An 18683-nucleotide genomic window follows, 5' to 3' on the forward strand; every position below is an offset into this window, starting at 1 on the left:
ATAATCATCATTGTTATTGCCTTTTTTCTGATCTTAATGTTGAATGCTGTAGCTGGATCACCTACAAGCTCTTTTGCTTTCTCTCTCCAGTGCTATAGAGAAACCAAAATCCCAGATAGGGGACTACTCATCTTTCCCAGTTTAAGATTAACGAGAAACATCAGTGATTTCTGCAGGTTCCCGTGGCAGTAAGTTTTTGCCAGTTCACATATAGTAATTGCTAAGTATGCTTTAAAAGCAGTGTGAAAACATTGCTTACACAAGTCTGCTCTGGCTCAGTTTCCACGTGAGTAACATTTACGGAGTGGGGTCTGCACTCCGTGCATCTCGGACATAAAGGCGCAGGTTAAACATAAAGGCAGTATTTCAGACCAATTCTATTTGGTTTCCTGCCTAAAGTGCACAGTCAGTCTGGAAAATTTGTTTAGTACGTGGCAAGTCTTCTGTCAGGCACAGGCAAAGCTTCTAGTAGCTTCTCACAGAAGCCACCCCTGTAGCCCAACCCCTCCATCTTTGCCATGCAAACCAAATACATTCTTCTTCCAATTAGTCAGATTTAAGCAAGCAGCTGTTTTGAATGTTATTTGTGCAGCTGGATTAAAGTCACTCCTCTACCTCTGAGCCACTCCTGAGAAGCTACAGAAAAAGGGTCACAACATATTATTAGTGCAGTCATTTACCTTTGGCATTTAAAAATCCACAGCATTTAAGAAAGTTTATATAAATAACTTTTCACCACTGATGGTATCACAAACAAAATTTAATGCATCCAAACCCTCAAATATTTGTTTTTTTTAACAAAGAAAGCTGCTACAGAATGGCATCTTGTTTCACAAGAACAACTTCAGAGCAGAGGCAAGTGCATTTCAGCCACAGCAGCGTAAACAGCATGCAACATATGACATTAAACAGATGCAATGTCCATGTTTGAAACATTAAAAAACATTAAACAATCACTTGAAACATAGGCCATGCTATAAAAAATGCCCTTTGCAAGTTATCTTAATCACCAAAACCCACAGATGAACCCTACTTTTTGAGTATTTACTGGTAAAAACTAGTACGACAGCTTTTCCAGTTCCTTAAAGATCTATAGTTTGATATTAATTTGTACAATACAATGTATATGAAGTATTATGATAAAAAGTTCATAATCACATTAGCAATCATCTTCAAATGTTACAAAACCCTCTTTTGACTAAGCTCAGAATCATTTAGGTATTTCTCAAGATGTAGCAAATCGCTAAGATTTAATTCCCCCTAACTGCTTTTGAAATGCATTTTTCTCTTGGTGATCATGAATTGCATATCAAAATTCCATATTCATGTGAGCAAGCCTGACTTAACTAGTGGCACAATTATTATATTCTAAGAGTTCCTTTCTCTCAGGTTTTCCAGGAGACAGTTCCCTTTAAAATATGTATTCATCTTTATTTTGTGCAATGTTATTACAAGGGTTAGAACAGAAGTGCACTAGTGAAATTTTTCTAAAAAGGCATTTTGAAGAAAGTTTTCCATATCATGTACATGTGACCAAAGTCCCTGGACACTGAGAAACAACTGACTAGAATTAATTTCCCTTACTATAAAGGGTACAGAATCCTGTAAAAACAGACTACAAAACCACAGTGCTAATAATGCCCAGTTTTTTTTAGACCTCTATGATAGACATAGTAATGTACACATACAATCTGTGTGACACATTAAGCTTTTACAGGTTATTTTTTTGTCTCTTCATAAAAAATAGATTGTAATATAAAATATTAAAAACAAGCTATAACCTGTACCACACTGAGGTTTTTTATATATGACATCTTAAAAGGACTATTATATGGTAATATATTAAAATATCATTTTCAAGTAAATTATTCAATTTCATAGACAAGAACATGTCTATATTATGTATTCCAGCAGTGTCTAATCCCAGTAATCTGAAATATGCAAAATAAAGCCTGTGTAAACTTGGAGAAGTTCACTTCCACATTTCTCGAATTCAAGCCTATTAATTTTCTGTATGCAAGATTCCCAATGCCTTAAATGGGAACTAAGTTTTGGGGCCTATTCCAAAGGAATTTGAAGAAAACAGCAGCATTTCTCAGAGACTCCATAAAAGTGAATCTAATCACATTTTCAAGAATGACTATTTATTTGGGTTCTTGCTTTCAGACCTAAGAATCTGTTGTGAAAGACTAATATTCTGTTGGATGAGGGCATAAAAGGGGGAGGTGCTCTGTGGTACATTGTAAGGTCAGCCTTAAGTGCTTCTGGGAATAAAGGTCAGAAAGACCTAACTTAAAAATACTTAATACCCATCCATTAAGATCAAAGGTCAGTACATACACATATTAAAGATCTGTATGACCTCCACTGAATAAACAAAATGCTTATAAACATTATATACAGAAATTTACTCCACTCCCCAACATCATGTTTCTTATGTGTTTATCATTAACCTCAATTACAGTTGAGAAGTTCTCAATGATTCCTACTTGAAGTGGTGAATGCTGCTTCTGTAACTGCTATACTGCAAACAGCTTATAACACTGGCATTCCTCAATGTAACAGAGGCAAAGTTCTGGTTCCAGTAACTGCAGGAGTACCCAAACTTGCCCTAGTATGAACCTGGGTTTGGTTGAAGCAGTTATGCTATACTTTCTTCTTTGAAGTATTTTCAGAAACATAATTGTTGTCTTTGATGTTACTCTACAAAAATACAATGTAAGCACAGTACATTTTATCTACAGTTGTTTTGTCATTGCATAATATGCACTGCTATATGTAAATATATTTGAGTTGAAAAATAACATTGTTTTATTGGTGGCAAAACAGTAAGTACTTTGCCAGCTTTTTCCCACTGCAAATCCTAATAAATGTTTGCCATGAAAATTAATAATTCGCTGGTTATTACAAGTGACAATCCATTAAACAAACTTTTTTCTCTTAAAATATATATATATATGACCTTGAAATTAATTTTTTTACAGTGAATCTCAGAAACTATCTGTATACATTTTACAAGACCTTTTTCATCAACAGTCACCGGCGTAGGCTGTTCTTAGAGATCTGACTTCCCCACTGTCTTGGAAAATAAAAAAAGGGTACATTTTTTAATTGCCAGCTGTTTCTGCTTCTGCTTTCTCTATTGGTGCCTCAGGAAAAAGTAGTTTTCTAAGTATGTTTGCATAGAATGGTCCATACACTTTTTTATTGAAGTTTACAATGCTTGCATACTGAGATCCAACAAACTCCATCTCTGTCTGAATTACAGAAAGGCCTCCTGGCATAGTAGGCATACACTTCTGGACACCTGGAAGAGCAAGCAAGCTTCTCAAGAAGAGCTGGATTCGTTTGTCTGAAATGGAATAGAAAGTATGCTCAGAACAAATGTAAACGCAAGATGAAGCCAGAGTTGATTTGTAAGCATATCAACACAGTAAAAAAAATCCAACTATGTAAGCAATAACTTTTTTTCCTTTGAGTCTATTCCATATTAGGTAAATCCAGAACAGACAGAAAGGATACTGAATAGCATTCATTTTCCCAAATTCTTCTCCAAAATACCAGGCTGTCTAGGCTTGTCTGTACAAGCACTCTTAGAATTATTTCTAGCTGCGACTAGAAATGCTCTGCAGCACACCAAGAACAGCATCTATAGGTGAACAACATTTCCTTAGTCTTAGTTGAGCCAGTATTTTACTGCAGTAAGAAAGTGCTTTTAAAAGATAGCTAGACAGCTGATTAAGCTTGCTGGGAGTAAGTTAACACACAGTTATGTAGTATCTTACTAACCAATCAAGGAACAGACAGGATTATTCTTCTCAACAATATGAGCGATTTGACCCATTAAATTACTCTGCATTTCCTCACTAAGAGTGGGAAGACCTCTTTCAGTTAGAGACTTGTTCACTTTGCTGCAAATCTGGACACCAATAGCATTCAGAGCCTCCTTCAAATCAAAAGATCTGGAAGAAACAGAAAAGCATTAACTTCTGCAGTTTCTGTGGCATAGCTTGTAAGGTGACCTCAATTGTCTCCTTTGCATTTTGTTTTCAACTTGCTCTCTGCAATGAGAGAATTTTGAAAAGTTATCTTTTACTGTTGCAGATTTATGTACATCTACAGATACAGGAAAATCTCTATGTGGAAAATAAAATAAGGACCCAATTGTGATTCAAATGGTGGGGAAAAATAATACCAAATGTGCAGGCAGTGGCACCAGTTCACTTTGCCCTTGTGCCTGGGTGTTTTTCTGGGCCACGTGCATAGCATTTCATGAGAAAAAGCAGAGTGGAAAACTATTTTATAACATCAGACTTGCTTGTAGTGCAAGCAGCAGCAGAAATAGGCAACCAAGTAACTTGAACTATCTACAAGTTTGAAGCAATTGGCAAGACAATTTAGTGAATGTATTGCCACAGTCTCTCCAATATTAGGAGTGTATGAATGAACTTTATTACTAGGCTCCAAATTCTGTACACCAACATCAAGATTAAGATTATTAAAATCTAACTTTGAAAACACGTGTCTAACATACAGTGGACTTATAAAGGGAATACATAAATTATTAAAATTTGGTATCTTCCTACTAATAACAAGCTATGACATCAGAATTGTTTCCAACTATTTCCTGTTCAAAAAATAAGAGTGATAAAAACAAGGCCTTACTTCTTGTTCATGCCTTCAAGAAGAGGAACAGAGATCCTTTTCAGTTGGTCTGCAAAATCAGGCACATCTACAATTGCTGCACCCACCATATTGTTTGTTATGAGAGAAATACAGGCTATGATTTTTAATTGATTGAGCTTTTCTCTCAACTCCTGAAGACGAACTTCATCTGTTATTAGAGTCTGGAATTGAAACAATAATACTCATTTAGGAACAATGAGGGAGAGAGACAGGAATAAGACATATCTAGGATGCAGTCATGAAGCATTACTCTTTTTAATCACAAATATGCAAAGCCAGAAGAGACAGCAGGTGAGATACCCTAAATATGTAGTATAGTATGAAGTGGCATTATATACAATACCAGAAGTAACCCTGTGGTGGGAAGAAAAGTAATGCCTTCAGTGCAGAGGAAACTGAGGCCATTGCATCTCACTCCTCACCACTGCTGATAAGCCTGAAACCAGCAATTCAGCCCATAATGTGGACTGCTCAGAGGATCCAGAGGACATTGCAGTGACCAGGGTTACAAACAGAATAGTCTTCTGGATTTCTGTCCTTTGAAAAATGCCAGGATTTGTAACAGACAGATAATGATGAACAACTGTGCTTGACAACCACCAGAGCAGGTTCTGCAAATGATATTATAACCTGCTACAGGCAAAAAGCCAGTTAATCATACCAAGAACAGAAGTAATTCCCACAGCGAGATGTGGCTGGAGTGACTTATTTTAGGTTAAAAAAAGTTCATTCTAATCATATGCCTCCACTGAGCAGCAAGGACATTAACATCCAACTGTAGTTGGTAGCAACTTCATAGTCTGTCAAATTAGATCCACCAGAGGACACCTGTGTGCATCTCTTATGCAAAACTGTTCACAGAAAGGTAAGAATAAGGTGGCTTCCCTTCTATCCATGGACTGAGAGCATCAAGAGCATCCCCATGTATTTAGTAAATTCTCTGCCAGGCCATCCTAAGTGTAGCTAAAGCCCTCCCTGCAAATGCAAATTTTAGCCCTGACTGATGGCAAATTTCACATTGGCTTTATGGAAAGTTATGGAAAGTTGCAGAGGTCAGTAATCAGGACTTGGAGGGAAAAACTGAACACTGGTTCTTGAAACATGCACTGAGAAAGGATAAATATCTGCTTTAGAGGGCTTCAAGTTTTTTACTTATTCTATTCTAAAGAGCAATCCCACGAATTCCTGCTGCTGTTAGGAAAACAGGATGCTACAGTCAGTTCTTTTAAAGATACGGAGAGCCAAGTACCATGACTATAAGGCCCGGCCTTTGACCACAGCCAAGACTGCTCTTAGGTTGGAGCTGGTGAGCTATGATTGGAGAGAGGGAAAACGACCTTTACCTTGTTTTTTTCTAGTTGTTGACTTCCTGTCTCAAATTTCAGAAACTGGACTAGTACATAATCTCCAAATTTCAAATTTACTGTGCAGAAATTTAAGGAGTGCAAGAGAACATCCACTTATTGTCACTTAATAGTGGGATTATTATTTACACCAATTATTTCATGTAGCTGGAAATCTGTAGACACCAAAATACACTTACCTCTGGAATTGTTTTGCAATAATCCCATTGTAACAGTTTCAAGTAGCCGTTGTTTAGCACCAGTGTAGGACTAATAATTGGTTTTGAACTACTGTCAGCACCAGGGGATGATGAAGATTCATCAGAAATAGATGACAATTCATCTTCTATAGATTCCTTTATCCATTCTGTTGTGAGATTCAGGGCACCTAAGTATTGCAAATAGCACAGATTTACTGCATGCCTTCATCAAAATAAGCACTACCTTGAGAAAAAAAGAGAGTTGTACACATAAGAGAATTGAACTTCTGAAGACTCAAATATAGTCGACAGCTGAGTCAATTCCCTCCCTCACTTTTTTTCCACTGATCATGTTCCACTGGTCACCTCAATACTGTAGCTAGTTTGTAGAAACCCAGCAATAATATATTAGATTTCAAACAAGATTTTTAGGTAGAAAAAGTGTCAAAGTTTGAGGTCCCAAAGCACTGTTTTTCAGAGGCCACTTAAGTTGGGACATAGGACAGAAAAGTAGAGGTGAAGGGAAATAGAACTCTTTAAAGCATTTAATTTGCTATTAATAGAGTTTTTCCTCAGGCTGTGTATACAAACACTACAGGCCCCATCAGTGGCTCAGTGCATTTTAGAAGCCCCTGCTCCAGATTTTAGCAAGCTTACTTATTCTTCTTGGAAATGTATTTCTGAACACTATTTAACCATATGACACAAAACCTACAATAGTGGATCAAGTTGACTTTGCATCATCCAAGAAGTTTCATTCAGAGCCTGCCTTTTGTTTATTAAAAAAACTTGATCTTACCCCATCCAATTTTCAGACATGCTAACTGGTTTTATATGTTTACTTCAGACTAACAACAAAATTGCTGCGCATGAAAGAGAGAAAGGTCTCATCCTTATGTAGGGCTTCTGCATCCAGACAGCAAGAGTCACTGTTTTTCAGATATCAACCAGTTTGGCAAATATAAGTTTGTCTGAAAGTGCCTCAGACTACAGATAAATAAACGTTATAGCAAGTTAAGCAATCACCTAGTGGTAGCTTGCTTGTCAAAAAATTTTTGCATTACTTAGAGACAAGAAAGTGAAGTTTTCCTCTAAGTTAACTGCAACTTATAGATTTCCACAGCATGTCTTTAAATGGTCCTCTTTTTAGAGAAAAGTTTGAATTAAATATAGCACGATACATACTTGGTGTTTCTTCAAGAATTTCCTGGAATTTTGTTCTTTCGTAGTCCACCAAATTATGCCAGAGGTATGGCCTAAGGCTTTTAATTGTGTAGTTTGCCATATCCACTTTCATCAGATCCAAAACATGGAATATTTGTCTGAAAGGAAGAATTTAAAATCTCAGAGTTTAATTTAGTCTATTGATTTTAACCAGCACATGTGAAGTATGTGTACATTGGCACTTTAACTTCTGAGAGAAGTAAACTCCTTCATTGGTATTTCAGAGTAACAGATGTTACCTATCATCTGGAATACATGAAGGAGCAGTGTATATAGGGATTGGTCTAAGTTACAGAGACAGGACACATGTAGCATCTCTAAGTGCTACAACCCTGTAACTGTAAGAGAAAGGTTTTCAGGAACTACATCAATTTCAGTCCAAACGAAGAGATTTTAACCTTTTAGTCACCCTGATTGCACCGAGATAAATAATCCTTCTGAACCAGTTGCCCTGATCCTTATACATCCACAGAAGAACAACCAGCATTTACTCTTAATATTTCCGTGTACCTAAGGAGCAGTACAGTGGTTTATGCCCTTCTATGCAAATGTTTTACTCAAATTCAAGTAATAAGATCTTAACTAAAGAGCTTTTAATCTGAAGTTTGGCCTGCCAGAGAAAGAATGCAACAACCACTTCAAGAAGGAACAGTACAAATGTGCTGCTTTCATTTTGTAAGGATGAACAAGACAGAAAAAAACAGTTTCTGAAACACAGATTATTGCAAGAGTTGTTGGCTTAGATATTCAGAGCTGCCTAATTTCATAGAGGTATCCTACCCATTTCATTACAAAGTAAGATACACAATCTGGCCATGGTGTCAGAACAGGTGTTATGTAAACTGACACAATTTAACACTTGTTAAGGCTTTACCCCCCATTTCCACTGCCCAGAACTCTTTCAGGGAAGAGGTTTTTCCTCTAAAAAGCCCTCAAACCTCACCCCAATACCAACCTCAGTAATTCTACGATATTGTCAGTTGCCTTTAACTGTTTTATATCGTTGTCTCTTACTGGAGCACACAACTTTCCCATAGTGTTGATGATATAGTTGGCTAGACCAGGAATATCAACAGAATTATGTTCTGCCTGCTGTCTTATAAGATCCGTATCTAGAACTTCACAAATTTGATTGTGAATCCTGTTTGCTCCAGGAGTCAGGAAGGAGAGAAGAATCTAAATTAGAGGGGGAAAGAAAAAGGAAAAGCTTATTAATAAAAACCAAACCACTTAGTAAACACACGAAAGTGGGATTTTAATACTAATGTCAAGTATATGTAGACTATAACCCCACATTTTAAGACTGAACATTATCTAAGGTAGCAGGGGTAAAAGGACTGTTAAAAGGATCACAGTACAGTTCTCCAAAAATGCTCAGTCAGTAAAACAGAAAGCAAGTGCACAACTAGACTCCTTCAAAAGCTGGGAGGCTGCCCTGTAAAACAAACATTTACTAACTTAAAATTCTGGAAGATTTAGCATTGTGCCAGGATTGAAGGTTTGTATGCTCACCTGTGTGATAATCAAACAATGAAGTCTAAGTAGGCAGGTGCAGTCACGTTTATACTTCTGTTCATGCCCTAAGCTCACAGTATGTTTCTGGAAATAGGCTAGCAGAGATGTGAAGCTTTGTGAAAAGAGATCATTTTCAACTCCTCATCACGCAGTGAAAGCTGAGTGAACATGCCACTGTGTGTTTGTGGACATATTCCTGGTTAATATAAATATACTATCAAATGCAAGCCATGGCTTATCTTAAAAGGAAGAACTTGAAGGTGTTGGCTTGACTAAGTTAAGCAGACCCTTCAGTGAACTAAGAGATCTCAGACCTAAGCTGACAAAACAACATGGAGAAGGAGGATTACCTCCTTAATTTCCTCAAAGAGCTTGATAGCATGTTCATATTCTGGAGGATCTTCGTTCAGTTCTGATTCCAAATGATCCCAAAATGCCTTGTGTACAATTTGTTTCACCGTGCCTGCAAAGCTGTGGGGTAAGGCAATTAGACACAGAAAAGATTCCCAATTAGCTTTCATCCTTGGTAACTATTTTAGATGCTTCACTTGTTGGGAAACACCTCACCAGATATTATGCCCTGCAACCACATCTTCCTTGGGCTGTGGATCACAGCTCCCAGAACATGTTCCCTTCATTTCTCTTCCCAATACCAATGCTGCTTTTTGCAAAATTCAGGCTCCTACCTGTTTTGTGGGAAGTCTTCATGTTTTATGCAAAAATTTGCATTTACAGCAATTTCATGAGCTAGAGTCCAGTTTGACAAATTTCTTGTAGCTGCCATCAGTTCATCAAATGTAATAACCTTGGGAGGGCTTGCTGCTGGAATAAACAGGATCAATTCAAGCCAAGTATCTGTAGTTGATAAGTGCAATTGAAAAATACTGAAACACAGAAATTTTACTGCTTGCTAATTGAAATCTAGGACTCTAGAAGAAACAACCTAAGATTACCAGGTCTTTATATCTTCTTAAAACACTAATTCAGGAAACTCCCAGCTTATCAGGGGTGTGTGTAGGGGTAACACCACAAAAACCTCAAAACATTTTGTGAAGCAATTTCGTATTTACACATTTGAACTAAGGTATCTTTATTTCCCCTTTAAAACAGGATCTTGCATTCCACAAATTTCCTATTAACTGCTGTGTAAAATCTACCAGATCAAAAGAATGGTCGATAACAGATATCAGATGTCCATTATAATCCTCAGCACATAATGGCTATATTGAGGTTTTATTGCCTGTTGAGAAGGTTCTGAAGTTACTGACTTAGAACCCCTCACTTATGATCAGCAGATCTTTCACCTTCTGTGGAACCTAAGTTACACTCATTTTTTACAAACAAGCAGTAACAACAAAACAAACACTACATTGGAAAGCAAGGGCAAATTCCCAAAGTTTCTAAACCCCAAAATTCTATCACTTAACTTTAGTATTTGGAAGACTGGTAACAAAGAGCCAGCTGCCAATTGCAGCTCCACTAACAAGACTTGTTTTAATGTAAGATTCACTTACACTGATGTAAAAAGTTTGCATGGTCTGAGAATGCTTACAGACACAAACATGAACCACATCTTAACCAAGGTTTTATTTATCATTACTCAAATTATCTTCTTTGTGCAAATGTACGTTTTCCATTTGATTCTAATATTTATGAAAGAAAAATGTGAATTAGAGATTAATTCATATAATTTGATATAGTATTACAAATCTGTAAGTTACAGAATTAATTTTTAAGCACAGGGATCAAACAGAGGAAACCCACCCTTTGCACAAAGCAATATCTGTTTGAGTGGGAGACTGCTATCAAAGTCAAGGTTAGCTCAAGAATAGGATGTTCATGGTGGCACACTTTTCTTACACTTTCTGAAGGGTAGGAGTGCCCAGGGAGACCCCCATGGATACTGCTGCTGGTGGTGTTCCACACACAAGGAGATGCACTGCTTCACAGCAGAGAGAAAGCCGTGCCTTTCTCTTAATACTCTTAAACAGATTCAGAATCCCAGGTTCTACCCACGACAGCAAAGAGAAACAAGATAAGTTAGCCTTATTGGTCTATGCACAATGCAGCTAAGGTTGAAATAGGCTTACACGCTGGGGAACTGGGTTTGCTGGAAGAATCACTGTTAAAGCTCTGCCTCGAATATTCCGAGTCGCTGGAAGCTGCTGTGCTTTCCGAGAGGCGTGAAGAGTCTGAATCACTGTTCTGGTCGTCATTGAGAGGCATTCTGATTCCCTTTAGCTGCAACAGTAAACAAGACCTGGAAAGACAAATACAATTCCCATAAAACCAGCACTTAATTTTTTGTTTGTTTTTCAAAACAGTCAGAGGCTCATCACTATATTGTGAATGTGTTACAGCTGTTACAGGAAGGATCTGGCTTGACATGCACAGTCCTACAGCTATCAGCAAACTGTACCTGTTCTGTAAGAAAGTTTTGTACCTTCAGCTGTTTCATACCTTAATGATTATGTTAGAGATAGTCTGTAAATTGGTTATATTTAAAAAAATTAAAGACTACCCACAGTAACCCCTGAAACTGCTTGTTGCAAGAATTTTCTAAGTTTTCAATGTCCATAAAGGCATCTCATGATGTTACCATCCCCCATCTGACTTCACCAAGTGATGTTTAGCAATGAGCTTCCTTCCACAAACAGACAGCACCGAGTGTAACATTTGTGAAGCAAACACAGAAGTTGCAGGGGAAGAATTTTCAAGTAATTTAGAATACTAAATTTCTGACAGGGTGTAGCTGAAGGTCTGGCCTGCTGCTTTAGGTGGGTCTGTGCTCAGAATAAGATCAACAACGGCACAGACACAAAAAGCACTCCTCCTAGGGGTGAGGGTGGATAAGTTTTCTGTTTTCAGTCAAATGGCAACTCTGAGCCTCTAACGTTATATTTAGCATAGACAACCACCAGTGAAGTGTAACACTTCATAGTGCTTCTGTCTATGTAAAGAAACTGCCTTTCAGGTATATAATCTGCAATTGCAGAAAATTTGGACAGTTGCACAGTGTCATACAGATGATTAATAGTTGTATGACAGGAAGTGAAAAATATATTCATTATATTATTAAAATGAGAAGTTGGTTGTCATATGTAATTACTACCAAAGGAATTTGGCCCAGATACCAAAAGTAGCTGTCCATCTCTAATTATGGCCAGGAAGCATTCTGTAGTAAACTTTATGAAGAGACATAGCCAACAATGGCTTCCACCAGCAAATTTAACTAATATAATTTCACTTATGATTAAACTGCATCAACTCCAGTAGCAGAGAATACTGCACTCTGCATCTGCTGAACTTGGAAAAAGCCACTTTTGGCAATAAAAGGATGATCTTTGTGTGTACTTATGTGAGTCAACATATTGTGGGGTCCTGGGATAGAAAAAAGGTAGTAAGAATGAAGATCTCTTTATGCTGGCACCTAGTTACAGCTTAGAGCGTTTGACTTTTTGGGTACCAGCTCATCCTCAACAGGCCTTTGTAACTTGACAAGCTATTACACTGATGAGCACTTCCCTGTTAATTGAGATGATTAACAATTCTTAAATGCATGTTTACTCATCCTCCTCTCCCAAGAGGAAAGAGGATGCACTTGAGCCCCTTATTTATGTCATACTTCTTGCTGTTTCCTTGTGAAAAGAATTGATCCTGTTAGCAAGAATACAGCTAATAGTTTATTATCCTGCTGGAGAAGCCAGTAGGATACAGAGGACAGCCTAGGACACAGAGGTCATGCATTCAAGACTTGAAGCATTACCTGTGATCCTTAACATCATAACTCTTATTAGAACAGCAATTCTGTAATTTCTACCAAGCAACTGAAAACAAGGAGATATTTAAAACAGGACTGACCAAACAAGACAGAGTTATGAGGGAACCTAAAAAACCCAGGAGGCTGAGATATTTTGGCTTGTGAATTGTATTATGGTACAATTAGAAATGAGTCATCACTAGTTAATGCTACAGAAGAGAGACTATTTCTTCAATTAAAATGTGTGTTACAGATCTCAAAGCCAGTGCTGACCAGAGACCAGTTGTGACAAGTAACCCATCTGTCGAACACACTCCAGGTTCTTGATGTGGAATCACTCAGTAACCCCACAGAGCCTGCAAAGTTCACTCTACCCTCCCACTGTTTTTTTCTGGATCAGTATGAGAACACAATATTTCCAGGTTTCAATCATGTATAACACCCCTTTATTTACACATAAATAACTAACCTCCAAAAGGTTAATGTTGCATGTGGTCCATCGAAAGATTTGATTAACGTTGGTAGCAGTGAACCAGCACAGTCTTGTAAATCACTCGCCTAGTATGAGCACTTCAAGATGAGTCTACTGCTTCAGTCCCGGTGCTAAGTACATGGAAGAAGTTAAATGACCATTAAAACCTCCGAATTCTCACACAATTTATACATTAGCATTCCAAGAACTTCCTAAAAACTGGAATAATGCTAACAAATATTCAGATTTACAAGGTGCTCCTAAGAGAAGTACTAAACCAGCCACGAAGGCAAGTCAGCATTGCCATCTTCCACTCAAATCTTGATTCCCAAGAAGGGCAAATGGTTAAGGTAGAAATTAGAAGTCTACATACATTAAGCCCTTACACACTAGTCCCAGAAAAGGATTTTTTTTTGGCAATAAATACTTGCATTTCAAAGAGGCCCAAGACATATCTTGATGTACAGGACCATGTCTGCATATACAATATATGCATATATATATATGTATATATGTATATATATATACACAATACACACACACATGCAGATAGCAGAGCTGACAGAGTTCAGAAGGATTAACTTAAATAAGAAGTTTCAACACTGCAATAGGGGATGACACACAAAAATTATTGCAATCTTTTGCCACAGTAAATACATTTCATAGGAGGATGCCTCAAACACAATGGGAAGGAAGAATGGGTGTATGCTGCAAATTCAGAACATTATTGCTAAATTCTAAGCTTAAAAGATAAACACACCAAACTAAACATACATGAATATACAAGCAGAATCTGGACATGCCAACTGTAGTTTTTTTCTATATGCTGCCCAACAGCTAAAGCACTTAGGCAAAATAGAGCTGTTGAGCATATCAAAGGCAAGTACAAACCAAAAAAGGCATTTCTAATTAGTTACAGCAACAGACAACTGAGTCAGTCCTTTCTTTATAGCATACACTGGAAGGGTTGATTTTCCTTATACTTTTGTAGGCAGCACAGAGCTTCTCATGAATTAGTAATGGCCAACTTCATAAGTAATTTTAAGTTTAAAATAGTATAATGGCCATGTAAAATACTTCAGAAAGCTCTTTAGCCTTTTAATATCTCTTTGTAACTCACCATCTTGAATAGACAATACTTTTTTTTTTGAGTAGTTCATTAGGTATTACATATTAGGTTGTTGTTTTAATGCAAAGCTTAATATCCTACCTATTCTATTAAAAGGATCAGCCTGTGTTTTCAACCTGTTTTACTCTTCTGCATTAAAAGTTACTGATGTTTACACTCTTATTAGGTTGGGTATCTTCATAGAGGCCTTCATTACTATATTGCAGGTTTTTTAACAATAAACTCTAAATGGGAGACCAAGCTAAAAGTATCTTCTAAATGTAGCAACACCAAGATTCTAGTTAACAATGAAGAACTAAATTCTCATGTTTCTGCTGCTGTTTAGACAGTTGTGAATTATTCTTTTACTAAAAATACAATGAATACAAAATTGTAGATGCTTGAAGGCATCCTGCTCTCATATGGTCACCACTTCACCCAACTGATCACTTAGAACCAATCAAGACTGCAAAATCAGATTAGTTTTAGAGGACATACACTTTTTATTCCTGAAGGATTGCACTGGAAGTTACTTTATGAAGCACCTAGGGGGAGGAAAAAAAAAAAAAAGGACTGTTTGGAACAGTTTGGGTTTTTTCCTTCAGATGCTATCTTCAAGAAAAGGTTTTCCACAGCCCTGCTTTGTTCAAAGAAAGTGTGAATGGACGCAGGGACTTACGAGTGCACAGTCTAGTTTTACCACTATAAAGGTCTTAACTTTGTTTATCCTACTGGGCTTACATTCTTACTGTCTTCAACCTGGCACCGACTGAATCTCATCTGGGCTCGAGTTTCCCTTTCACTGACTCCACCTCTGCCAGCACTTGCGGCACAGGAGCAGAAAAGAGCCTTTGTTAAGAGTTACTTGCTTGTTTTTCCACAGCTTACAGCCAGCATTTCTCCCCTCTAGTTTTTTAGTTCCGCAGGTCTTCCCTTTGAACAGCGACTTCTCTTCAGGAAGGCTTACAAACTGTCGGTAAGAGCGGGATCAGTTCGTGTCCCCGAGCCCTGCCCGCAGCCCCGAGAGGAGCCCGTGTCCGCCCTGCCCGCTCCGCTCCCTGCGCGGGACGGGGGGAGCGAACCGAGGGGAGCCAGCGGCTCCTCCTCTTCCTCCATCTGTTTCACTGCCTGTCTCCTCCCCCGGCCCCATGTTTTTAATAGTTACCAGAGGCAGGAGTTTGGCACTCGCCGACCAAAACAAACAACGTTTCCAAGGGCAGGCCGTGGGGGGGAGGGCAGAAGCGGAGAGCGAGAACTCTCCGTCAGCCCCATCGAAGGCGAGCCCGGCCGCCCGCCCCTCAGTGTCCCGTGTCCCGGGGAGATGCCGGGGGCCCCTGCCCCTTGGACCGGGGCTGCACGAGGGGAACCCCGCGGATGTGCCCTGTGCCGGCTGGCACCAGCGGACGGCGAAAGCCCATGAGACACGGGACAAAAGGAGCACTACCGACCCAGGGCAGGAACTGCGGGACCCACCTGCTGCAGCGGGTGCCCTACAGGGGCAGCAGAGCGAGTGGCCAGCCCGCCGCCCCCAGTCTCCCGCACCGCACAGGTGGGCGGCAGCCCCCGGGCCAGCCCTGACCCGGGCTCACCCCGCGGCTCAGCGCCCGTGCGTGCCCGGACACCCCACCGCGTGGCACGGCCGGCGCAGCTCTGCCCTGCCATGCCCTGCTCACCCCGGTCGGTCACTGCCCGCCGTCCCTCCTGGCCGTCCTGCGCGGCGCTCGCCGGGGCCCCAAACAGCCCCCCCGGGTTTAAAGACCCAGCCCGGACTATTAGTGTCTTCCTCGGGCACGCCCATCGCTGCCAGCGGCGGGGGGGAGGCGCGCCGCCTCTTCCTGCCTGCCAGCGGTGAGCTAGCCTAAGGGACGTAGGTCAACCTCCGCCTATCCCGGCAGAAACTATCCACGTCTCTTCGTTCTGCCCAGGCACTAAGCATGGAGAAACATGAGGCGACACAAGAAGACGCTCCCGCGGACTCCCCCGCGCTGGCAATGGGCCGTGCCGGCGCACGGGGGGAGGCAGGGGAAGAGCTGGGTGGTGTTTACGGAAGGGCCCCGTCGGCTGGGGAGGGCCCCGCCCCTTCCCGCGCCAGCCCCGCCCCCCGCGCCGCCTCAGGGACGGGGACAGCCGCGGAGTCGGGCGGTGGGGGGCACGGCGCCTGTGCTCGGCGGGTAACGGGGCAGCCTCGGGGCGAGTGTGCCCATCTCTGTTCACTGCACTGCTGAAGAAGCGTTAAGTATGCTTTCCTGCCCTGGTCTCCGTAGTCTCTCGATGGGGGCGTTGTGAGGTGCCCCCCCCCGCCATCTTGGCCCCCCACTGCCACCCCCGCCCCCTCAGTTTCAGAGGAGCCACTCGGGAGGAGTTTACTCACCCGCCTGGCTCATGGCTGCGATGTTGGAGGCCTGCTGAGCGCCCGCTGAGGAACGCAGCTTGGGGCAGTACAGCACGGTCATTATAAATACTTTGCTCACTGCTGCACTGACCTCATGCACTGGGCAGCTTCACGTACCCACCGGGCCAGCAGTACCTGTCAGGGTCATCATCTCTTCCTGTCACAGGAGCTACGTGCCACCACTGCCTCACCCACCAGGAAGCACCGAGGGCAAAACACTGGAAGTTATCTCTGAGGCAAGAGCTCACTAACTCAAGCCTCGCTCATCCTGAAGACAGAGCTCCCCTTCCTGTAAATAACCTTTAGCACACGTAGTGGCCTATATGGAATAGGTGTTGTATTCACTCACTGTACACCAAAGCCCCCTGTAGATCCCATTCGCCTCGGGTATAAAAGCAAGGGCTGAAAGCAGGGAATGGAGTTTGGCTATGCAAGTGCCAAGTGCCCTGCTGGAGTGGGAGCATTGGCTCCCAGTGATGCAGAGCACCTGTCAGCCCTGCTGCTCTGAGCCGGGCCTCCAGAGACGTTAAATGGGATTAACTCGAACAGCCTAATCCGATAGCTTCTGTAAAGAAGACGATGTTTTAAATAACTGTGTTTGCCCCACTTTGCCCCACTTTGTGGATGTCACATGGCAACGACAGCCTGAAAGAAGATCAAAAGGGCTTTGGAGAAGACTGTGATGAAGACTTACTTGTACAAGACTGTTATCACTTCCAAGGATATTATTATTATTTTTTACAACCATTTTTGCTTAAATGCAATCTGAAAGATGGGGAAACCTCAAGTCCTTGCTGTGATGGCTGCTGAAACAGCTTTATTAATTAACTTAAATTATAAATGAATTAATTTATAAATTAAAACTTCACAAAGAGTACTTGCAGAAACACCACGGCCAGTGACTCAGGGTCCGTTTTGTGTGCTGTCTGTGTGCACTGGCAATTGTGGAAACCTCTGATGCTCAGTGGCCTAGCTTGCACAGAAACGAAAGGGGTGCCTCAGCCTCACAAAGTAAACTAGCCTCTTATATGAAAGAGTAACTTTAAAGAAAAAGTATATCAGGGATACCACCTAAATCATGGAATAAGAGATGGGATTACAGAAAGAGATGGCTTTAAAACAACTTCTTTTTTTCCAACTGTAGCAGTGTCCTTCTCCCTCAGCACATCAGCTGTTTTGGAGCCCACTCTTAAGTGCATAGCTTGCTCTGTCTATCTCTCTGTCTCTCTATCTCTCTCTTTCTCTATCCATCTAGCTATCAGAGAGGTACATCTGCATGCATAGCAGAGGCACCAAGGACATGCTTTGAGATTCCAGTCCAAAGGCCAAGAATAAGTTAGACAGTGCAGTACTCAGCACTTAACCTCCTTTTTGGTTTCAATTCCTTCTTGATCCAGAGGCACTGAAGCTATAGGCCAGTATATGGATCTTGAAGGAGATTATCTACTGTAGAGATTTTCTCCACCGGGAAATGACACTCATTTCTCGTTGTCTGAGTGTCCACAATGTCAGGCAGGAAAATAACTGTACAGCCTTTAAATTTGTTCTGCTCAATTAAGAGGATTAATGTCCTTGTGTCTTATATAGCACATGCATGTATGTGCTGGATTTGGCTGGGGTAGTTAATTTTCTTCACAGTAGCTGGTATGGGGCTGTGTTTTGGATTTGTGCTGAAAACAGTATTGATAACACAGGTATGTTTTAGTTACTGCTGAGCGGTGCTTCCAGAGTGTCAAGGCCTTTTCTGCCTCTCTCCACACCCCACCAGCGAGGAGGCTGGGGGTGCACAAGAAGTTGAGAGAGGACAAAGCCAGGACAGCTGACCCCAACTGACCCAAGGGATATTCCGTACCATATGGCATCATGGTCAGCAATAAAACCAGGGGGAAGGCTGGCAGAGGGGCACAGCTTGGGGACTGGCTGGCCACTGGTCAGTTGGTGGTGAGAAACTGTTTTCATTTGCATCAATTGCCTTTCTTGGGT

At 40.8% G+C, this 18683-nt stretch overlaps 1 protein-coding gene across 8 annotated transcripts; it reads right to left on the reverse strand.

The window, feature by feature from the left end:
• Positions 1 to 745: 745 nt before the first annotated feature.
• On the reverse strand, positions 746 to 16229 carry TCP11L2 (t-complex 11 like 2). 8 transcript variants are annotated; one of them, XM_051784385.1, is made up of 12 exons: positions 15982 to 16065; positions 15050 to 15278; positions 13198 to 13314; positions 11059 to 11228; positions 9655 to 9790; positions 9319 to 9439; positions 8409 to 8629; positions 7415 to 7551; positions 6230 to 6417; positions 4666 to 4847; positions 3790 to 3962; positions 746 to 3352 (listed from the first exon to the last, which is right to left on the reverse strand). In XM_051784385.1, the coding sequence occupies exons 4-12, from the start codon at positions 11192 to 11194 to the stop codon at positions 3108 to 3110; spliced, it is 1539 nt and encodes a 512-aa protein (XP_051640345.1). In that variant the 5' UTR covers positions 11195 to 11228; positions 13198 to 13314; positions 15050 to 15278; positions 15982 to 16065; the 3' UTR covers positions 746 to 3107. The 8 variants fall into 8 exon arrangements, with proteins under 8 accessions (XP_051640345.1, XP_051640342.1, XP_051640344.1 ...); XM_051784382.1 differs by lacking the exon at positions 15050 to 15278 and adding an exon at positions 14807 to 14853 and having other exon boundaries at positions 15982 to 16054; XM_051784384.1 differs by lacking the exon at positions 15050 to 15278 and having other exon boundaries at positions 13198 to 13317; positions 15982 to 16119.
• Between the last annotated feature and the right edge of the window lie 2454 nt (positions 16230 to 18683).

The sequence above is a fragment of the Manacus candei genome, unplaced genomic scaffold, assembly GCF_025592945.1.
Source record: "Manacus candei isolate 608988 ecotype Guabito, Panama unplaced genomic scaffold, ASM2559294v1 h1tg000018l, whole genome shotgun sequence".
Classification (NCBI taxonomy): Eukaryota; Metazoa; Chordata; class Aves; order Passeriformes; family Pipridae; genus Manacus; species Manacus candei.